This window comes from Engraulis encrasicolus, chromosome 6, assembly GCF_034702125.1.
Source record: "Engraulis encrasicolus isolate BLACKSEA-1 chromosome 6, IST_EnEncr_1.0, whole genome shotgun sequence".
Taxonomy (NCBI): domain Eukaryota; kingdom Metazoa; phylum Chordata; class Actinopteri; order Clupeiformes; family Engraulidae; genus Engraulis; species Engraulis encrasicolus.
The window spans coordinates 24,701,873-24,711,428 of record NC_085862.1 but is presented as its reverse complement, the minus strand read 5'-3'; the positions used below and the strand labels follow the sequence as shown (position 1 = coordinate 24,711,428).

General features: G+C 45.8%; 1 protein-coding gene across 1 annotated transcript in view; it reads right to left on the bottom strand.

Annotated features, from left to right (window-relative positions):
* ghrhrl (growth hormone releasing hormone receptor, like) overlaps positions 1-3,566 on the bottom strand; it is a 73,900-nt gene extending 70,334 nt beyond the window's left edge. The window contains exon 1 of the mRNA XM_063202036.1: positions 3,450-3,566. Within this exon, the coding sequence (XP_063058106.1) occupies positions 3,450-3,566 (117 nt within the window). The remainder of the gene's footprint in view (positions 1-3,449) is intronic.
* Positions 3,567-9,556: the final 5,990 nt, after the last annotated feature.

Here is a 9,556-nt window from a genome sequence, read left to right as displayed (position 1 = left end):
AACCTCACCTACAATAGTGAAACATGTACAGTAGCTACTACATGTAGCTGAGAGTGAGAAATGTAGAGGGACAGAGAGCGAGAGAGAAAGAAACGTAGCGAGACAGAGAGGAAGAGAGAGAGAGAGGGGATAGAGAGAGAGGGAAGAGGAGAGACAGAGAGAGAGAGAGAGAGAGAGAGAGAGAGAGAGAGAGAGAGAGAGAGAGAGAGAGAAAATCAGTCTCATAAAAGCGAGTTCCCATGTTCTCTGGCATAAGTGGTCTATAGGTGGTCCAGCCCGGTTGGTTCGGTGGTCCAGTTTTGTGATGCACCCAGGGGTGTCGTTGAGGGGGGTAAAGTGTGACTGAGTTGCCAGGGTCCCATGTGTGTACGTGTACATAGGGGGCCCACACAGTGTCTGATTTACAGTATGTGGATAAATGGCTGAGGGGTTCCACTGGAGCTGACTGTGTGCATAGGGCCCACAATTTGTTGCTACGCCCCTGGATGTACCGCTAGGTGTACCTGAGACTCTTACCCGCGGGGAGAGGTGGGGGTGGAGGAGGATGATGATGAAAGATAAGCAGCCGGCGCTACTTCAAAAGATGGTAAAGGCAAATGGGTTTGGGCTGGGCCAGAGTGCAAATGTGCCTGGGAGAGAACACGGAGTATGTGAACAGGATTTAAAGATGGCCAGGGCTAGGTTAAAAAAAACACATCTCTCGCTCTCTTTCTTTCTCTCGCTCTCTCTCTCTGTCTGTCTGTCTGGCTGGCTGTCTGTCTGTCTCTCTCTCTCTCTCTCTCTCTCTCTCTCTCTCTCTCTCTCTCTCTCTCGCTCAACATGTGGTCGCTGGTCTTAATGCTCATCATAATTGACATTCTCTGTCTTTACTGCGTTTGAATTACTGAATTCAAAGCAAGAGTCTTTGGGTACATCCTTTTTTTTAATTGAGCATGTGAAGCGAGAGCATATGCTGGCTCTGATGTTTGTTTTGTTTGGTAGTGAATGGAATCAGCAAGAGAAAAAAACACACACACAAAGCTTTCATGAAAGTGAAAGTAATAAATAAATAAATGGCGCCTTGCCTCTAATTTCCATTTCACTTATGGCGAGTTTTTTTTTTCTACTGCCAGAGAGATGTCCTTGAATTCATTGCGAGTGATTAGACCACTTTCACACCTCTGTGAGCCATCTTTTCTTTGCTCACACTTTAGACGTGTTCATAACCTCAAATAACCTAACAGCAGCAGTTAGCCAGCTGCTGTGTGAGCCAGCTTTGCTTTGCTTTGGGGTCACGAGCGAGCCTGCCACCTAGTCAACTACATCGGTTCGGCAATGGGAGGCACGGTACGAGACCGCTGAGCTAAAGGGCCGGTCCTATAGCCCAACGCTACCGCACTGTATTGAGGCTTCGGGAGGGCAGTTTACTAACGTTCTACGCCACACTCTGCTAGTTGGCCTCTGTTACACATGTGTCTAAGTCTGTCTGACTATAGGCCCTTGGTCATACACACAGCTCGTATTTCCGTGTAAACCAAGTGTTTCATGCAAAATATGAGGGAGCAGCTGTGTACTGCAACATGCTACACAGTCTCACCCCAAGTAGTCAATATCTGAGTACCTTTGACCAGACTGCAATTTTTGACGTCTTGGGTATTCCTTCCACGTCACATTTTGACTATGTCCTCAGAGGTGCCCCCTTGAGGCAGCATAACGTCATTGAGGTTAGGTTTAGGAATAGGTTTAGGGTTAGGCCACATAGTCAAAATGTGACGTGGAAGGAATACCCAAGACGTCAAAAATTGCAGTCTGGTCCAAGGTAGTCAGAAATTGACTACTTGGGGTGAGACTGCGTTGCAACATCGGGCCATTACGGCACGAATAGACCAGATGCAACTTCAGCGATTCCAGCGACGGAAGTAAATGACTTTGTATTGTAGTCGCTGGCGATAGAAGAGACCAAAGTGATTTGGGCGACTACAGGCGATTTGTGCGACTTGAGCAACAGTCCGTAGTTGGACTTCAGCAAATATTACGCGAATGAAATATGATGCGGTTCGGCGACATCCGCCACAGCCAGTTGGAATGTCGGAATGCTTGCATTCTGCTTTTTACAGACAAACTCTGTCGCTCCTATCTCGTATCGCTCTGGCTCCACAGTCCAGCGATTCTCTGTTGCTCATTCAATCTTGTCGCGGCTGGTTTGCTCGCCCGGTTAGTAGTCCCTGAGCTCAGAGTGAGGCACAGGTGTCATCTACAGCTACACAGCTGCTACTGTCATCAATTCCTCTCCTCTCCACTCACACATACGGCATACATTTCTACCCTTCTGCAATCTGCATTCCCCTCCTTTAAGCACACATTCTCTCTTTCTCTGCCTCCCTCTTTTTATGCCCTCATTCCGCCCTGTTTCTACACATGGGCACATTCTCCCCTCCCCCTCTCTCTCATTCTTTCATGTACACATTCTCTGCCAGCTTTTTCAACTATGTCCCTCTCTTTCCCTCTTCCGTGTATCTCTAACATCTTTGCTTCCTTGGTCCTTTATACCCATACTGTGTGCCATGCCCCCCCTCTCTTTCTTATCCTCCTCCCTCCTATCCTTTATCTCCCCCCATCCCACACACACCCACACACACACATACGCACGCACACACACTTTCGCTCTCTTCTCCTCTCTCCCTCTGTCTCACTGCCTCTCTCAACCCCTCTTCCACCCCCTCTCTTTGTATCCCCCCATCCCACATTCACAGTCAAACACACACACACTTTTTCTCTCTCTGCTCCTCTCTCCATCTCTTTCTCTGCCCCAGTGCCTCTATCCAACCCCTCTTCCCCTCTCCCCCCTCCTCTTCTCTCCCCTCTTCTCCTCTGCCCCTCCATCGCTTCTCCCATTACAGGTTTTTAATTGGCCTGCTTTTTAGCACCCTCTGTTCTACCTGTCGGCTTCCCCCATTCACTACTCCAACACTCATCTAATTACTCGCGCCGTCGCACTCAGAGTCCGCTGTCTCGCGCGGTGGACGTGTGCACGCACACACACAGTAGCAGACACATACGTATGCAAGACACACACACCCGCGCACGCACACACACACACAGGCAAAGTAACAAACACATGCAACACACACACACACACACACACACACACATGCAAGATACACACATGCAAGCACGCACGCACGCACACACACACATTTTTTTGCTCTCCTCTCCAGTCTCCATGTCTTAATTGCGCTCCTTTTGTCCCCGCTGGTGCTGTTTGACACCAGGTGTATAATACCAGTTCACAGCACGTAGCACGTGTTCTAACAGCCTCACACTAAAACCTCCACCCAGGGCCGGTGACAGCTTTGGCTGGGCCCAGGACGAAGTCATCTAAAAGGGCTCCCCACCCAATGCATTCAATGTATTAAGGACCCAATTATGGGCCCCTTAACTCTCAACTCCCTGGGCCCGGGACAGCTGACCCCTTTGTCCTCCTTTGTCAGCTTCTCTGCCTCCGCCGTACCGCGCTGTTCGGAGGTGAGCCTGGCTTGTGTGGCTCTCCACGGGGAAAACTGCCAATCAGCGGCTAACAATGTCATCTCATGCACAGGCAGACGTCTAGGGTTATGCACTCAGCTGCTGCATGCGATGGCTATGCTGTTGTTGCTGCTGCTCTGACCAGATGGGCTGTGTCTTCATCAGGAGCTACCAACTGGCTGGTTAACATAGCACCGCGACCCTGTAGGCTACACACCAACAACCACTGAGCTTACTTTTATGAGGAGCTCAAACATGTATTGATGTCTAAGATTGTATATCTACAATTGTATATCAGAATATTAAGAAGTTATTATATTATATTACTGGGGAAAAAATGAAACACTATGAAATATTTATCAGTTATCTTTTTCTTTTTCTGTTATGCAATGCAATGGTTTGGTAGCTCAGTTCGACAGGTAGCTAATAAAGGGTGAATGAGTGGGGGGGTGGGGGAGTGGCGGGATAATGTGCTACAGCAGTGGTTCTCAAAGTTTTTTTGAAACAAACACCCCCTTGACCTCATAATAAGCCTATCAAAGCTTCCAAAAGTCTTGACGATTATAAATTAATTTCTATATCACCATTTCTCCTCTGATCATTTCCTTTTCTGAGTGGGTTTCTTATGTTTTGAGCAACACTATTGCCCTTGAACTTAACTTTTTCTGGTTAATCTGCTGTGATTTTACTCGACTTGCTTGAGATTTCTAAGCACGTTGAACTGCCCGGGTGCATGAAATGTGCTATAGTGTACAAACAACAACAGGCCTTACCTACTCAAATGCATTTTCAAGCCCCAGCCTTACAGTTATCTGCAGTCTGGTATGTGCTGCGCATATTTCCTAACTTAAAAAATGTACAAAAGGCACACACTCACACAGTGCATTCGCACACACTCTGAAAAACAACCACCATACCAGCCCCTTCATGTCCTATTCACTCTCAAGCCGTTTCACTGTAAAGCAGAAATTCCCCAGAGGTGCTCCAACAAAGTTAATTTGAAGGCTCTTCCTCAATATGGTTCTCAGAGTGATAGCGGCAAGAAAATAGAATAATGGGGAAAAGAATGATGGGCTGAGATGGAATGATGGGTGTTTGAATGGAGTGTGTGTGTGTGTGAGAGAGAGAGAGAGAGAGAGAGAGAGAGAGAGAGAGAGAGAGAGAGAGAGAGAGAGAGAGAGAGAGAGAGAGAGAGAGAGAGAGAGAGAGAGAGAGAGAGAGAGAAAGTGTGCGCGTGCCTGTGTGTGTGTGTGTGTGTGTGTGTGTGTGTGTGTGTGTGTGTGTGTGTGTGTGTGTGTGTGTGTGTGTGTGTGTGTGTGTGTGTGTGTGTGTGTGTGTGTCTAAAAATCAGACAGAGCCCTTGTGTGCTTGTGGGGCTGCTCCGTCTCTCATTTAAATAAGCCATGATAAGGAGGAGGAAGATAGTTTTGTACTTTCTTGACTTTATACCCTTCTTCATGAATGGAAAGAAGATTGTCCTAATCATCTGAGAAATTATCTGTCTGTTGAAGGGGTGGGTGAGAGAGAGAGAGAGAGAGAGAGAGAGAGAGAGAGAGAGAGAGAGAGAGAGAGAGAGAGAGAGAGAGAGAGAGAGAGAGAGAGAGAGAGAGAGAGAGAGAGAGAGAGAGAGAGAGAGAGAGAGAGAGAGAGAGAGAAAGAGAGCTTGTGTGTGTGTGTGTATGTGTGTGTGTGTGCGCGCGCTACAGATGTACTTTACTTTGTATGTTTCTTTGAACACAGATGATTGTGTTCTGCTCTGAAACACTGCAATGGCAGAATTCACCTCCTCAAAATTGAGTTCATGCAATTCTGCTTTTAAAATGGATTCCACATGTCTATGGCCGGGTACATCATATCTCAAATACTCATGGAGCACACACCTCCGCCAGAGATTCTTTAAGTATAGAGATATGCCAACATAATAGGTTTCTATGGGCACCTAACGCGACCAGGTTCCGGTCTGCCTAAAGGGGCGTGTCATAATGCTCCTACAATGAATAAACAGTAATAGGTCTGCCTAGGTCTGCCTAAGGGGGGCCATAATAGAACCAGGAAACAATGGGCCAATGGAACCTCTCTTTCTCTACTCTCTCTGCCTCCGCTCTCTCTAGGTCGTCCTCAGACGAGCCTTCCATCGTTGCTTCCAGTCATCCTGATTCTCCATACATCCACTCCCAATGAGATGTATCATGCTTTCAGGTCACGTTTATTGTTCATGTTCGTTGTTTCACCATATTTTCACCATGCCGTTTTTTTGATTACTTGATATACACTGGCAAAAACGCTGTAGGCCTACATGTAAAAAGGACAGACTACCTGAAATATCAGGGCATGAAAAATCAGTGACACGTTATTTTAAAGGATCTACATGATTGGCATACTCTGTGTGTGTATCAATAAGTAATATGTAGCCTTGTTATAGGAATATCATATATGATGATTTTAGCTGCATTAGACTAAATGGTCATCCATCTTTTTAATTTTTATTTTTTTAAGCTACTAAGCTATTTCATGGCCAGTATAGGTAACAGGATTCCCTTAAAAATCAACAACAAATAATTAAATAAATACATTAAATGAGTTTGGTCACATCAATACATTTCACTTGTCTGCTGAAACGGAGCCCTTTGATTCCATCGTTGCAGTAGGACCACAGCGTACTGCTGTTTCAGAGCACCTTTGATCAATCACTCAAATACCACATTAAATCAATACAGCAATCGGAAACATGCAGAGCATTGCAGGGTGAAAATAAACATAGGGGAAAAGGAAAGATTAGGAAATGAGCCAACAAACTGTTTCTAGCGTTAATTTGTTTTTAAGACAGATTAAGGCTGGATATTTATGCCACAATCATCATTCTAAGCTTACATCATTATAAATATCCACATTTTAACTGAACCATGAACTATAACATACATTGACTACAGAATTAAATTTAATTTAGGGTTTTCCCCCCCATACAGTAGTTAATTGAATGTCTTCCATAACACGATCGGCTTTACAAAATCCACAGATTTAATGAACAGCATTGAACTTGCTTAATTCAATAGTGAACATTGGTTGCGCACAAATGTTTTGCTTTGTGCTGTGCTACAAGCAAAATACATGTGTATCTCTCTATTTCCCCCCATCCTGACAAAAACCTCCCGTCTCAGATACTGTGAACTAGGTCAATGCGGGTGCAGCAGCAGTCTATCTTGTTAACACTGTGCGGAGGGTTTTGTTCAATGCTTCACATTTCCACCAAATAATAGAGCCGTGGACTGAATAAGACACGGGAAAGCAGATATTTTCCTTTGCTTTGTTGTTTGTGTTTCAAATGTGAAACACTGAAGAAAGCAGTCTGCTTTGACATTGACAATACAACCCAAAACAAAAGAAAAACAAACACACACAGCATTGATCAGCATCTCTGACAACTTCTTTAATTTTAAACTACAGAGGAAACAAATAACCAAACAAAAGCGGAATAAAACAGCGTCTGTCAAAAATGAATAATAAAAATGCGTACTTCTAGTGAAACATAAATGCTAGTGTTTGAAGAGGGGAACTAGTCATTTCATCATGATTGTATGGGCTTGTAAATGGCTTTGGTAGAGCCATTTTGGAGGCTTCAAAGAACAGTAGCACTAATGTACACAAACAGACTCAGCACTCCCTGACAGCAGAGAGTGAATCACTCCCTCCACTGCTGTCGACCTCACATCGCCTACTGTACAGCTCTGCTACACCACAGTAATGACATGAGAAAAACCTGGATACCTGGCTATACAATGACACCCACCTCACCAATCAAATCCTTTTAACATTTTTTAACGTCCTCAAATACCACTTACTCACTCACTCACTCGCACACACGCACGCACACACACACACGCACGCACGCGGACACACACACACAAAGACACACAAAGACACACTCACTCACACACAAAGACACACACCAACCTCCCCAACGCTTCCGCAGTTTCCCATTTTTCCTGCTTGTGCTTAATTAACCCTGGCAACGCTTGTTAGTGGCCCTCCTCGCTACCACGACAAACCATTACACAAATCGAATCAAGATAAACTATGCTAATGCCTATATGGACCAGGAGGCTGGCCACAGACTACTGGCTGGCCACGGCCACAGACTACTGCATGACATGCATACGACACCCAGACGGAACGGAGGACATCACTGGCGACAAACAAAGAACATCACTGGAAGCAGGGCAGCTGACAGCGTTGGCTGGGCCCGGGATAAAGACATCTGAAAGGGCCCCAAACCCCAATCCATACAACGTAATGAGGATCCAATTCTGGGCCCCCCTGTCTCCTTGGGCCCGGGACAAGTGACCCCTTTGTCCCCCCCTGTCAGCCTCCCTGACTGGAAGCATACAGTGCAAGGAGCACCATTGGCCAGGCGAGAGACGGATTGCTGCTGGCTTCCAGATGCTATCACAGCGTTCTCCTGCACAGCCCTCCTGATTTACAGCATGTGATATTTTCTACATCCTCGTCTGTAAATCTCTAGCAACAGCTTAAGTGCTGGAACAAAAACAGTAGCAGTGGCCAGAGATTGCCCAGGTGCCGACATGCAAAAACATTTGACGCACTCTGAGACAGACACAGAGACAGATGCACACATGCAAACACACACAAACGCGCACGCACGTGCACACACGCACGCACACACACACACACGCAAGCATAAAAACTTGCACACCCTCACAGGCACAAATATGGGCATGAAAACCACAATATTTCACACACGCTCACACGCACACGCACACGCACACACACAGAAAGAATATTTCCATTGTCACTCCTTATTTTAGGACCTCTTTAATGAAACATGACTCTGCCTCCCTATGTCAACCAGAGAGAGAGAGTGAGGCAAAGTGCATCTCATATGCAATGCAAAATCTAGCTCTCAGTATAATTAGGCATTTCCTCCCCTCTTTCGCAGTGTGGATTAGACAGCCTGCCTATCTGCATGTGATTTACGATGGCCCACGCAGTCCTCTGTAAATTGCTTGGTGTTTCTCCGACTTAACCAAACGAGAGATTATACGGCGCAGAAAAAAAAGAAACCCTCCATGTAACACAAGATTAACTCAGAGGCTCATACTGGACCACTGAAGCAGAGCAGCACTGTCTGAAGACACACAAAATTAATAGAGACTAAAACTTAACAGCAACACTAAGGAGTTTTTTTTTTAAATAATAACTTAAAATAATGTTTGAAAGGGTCATCAACTTTTAAGATGTTGAAAGGTGAAAACTGAAAATGAAGTCCACGACACCAAGCTCCCGTTTCTCTCACTTTAATATTGTGACAATTCAGGCAGCATGAATGTCTGAAGAAGTGAAACGTCACTAAACTAAAGTTAGAGAAACGGGAGCTTGGTGCTGCAGACTTTATTTTGACTTTGCTAGTCCTGCACCAGGTCTGTATTAAGGGCCGTACACACACGTCGCTGCCAGTTACTCGCTCAGCGAATGAAATCAATAAAATGTCAATGTGTTCCAGCGAGACTAGCAGGCGAGTAGGCGAGTACTGTACAAGCGATGCGATGTGGGCGGATCCCGAGTTGAAAATATTTTATCTTCGAGCGAGGCGAGTAAGCGAGTAACCAATTGGAAGGCAGAGTTCGGTACTTCTCGCCTGTTCATTGGCAGTTAAAGCCGCGGGAACTTTCGACGAACGTTCCATGAACGAGAGGCGAGTAGGTGAGCAAGCGAGAAGCTAGTAAATAACAGCGATGTGTGTGTACGGCTCTTTAGACCAATGTGGTGCCCCTGGGCACTATACCTTATACCGGTGCCCCCTTTATGAGCAATATTTACAAAGCCTGTGTCTTGTGGTGCCCCCTCACTGGTCGAAAATGTTCGGTGCCCTTGTGTACTGTGCCGCTTGCCCTCATGAATAGTCCGGCCCTGTCCTGCTCCCAATCTTTTTGAAACGGATGTGCGTGTTTTCTCTTTGGTAAACTAAGATGTTGAAAGTTGCTATTAAATTTACTTTGTTGCCTTCCATGGGCCTGAAGTGCACTACAAGATGATC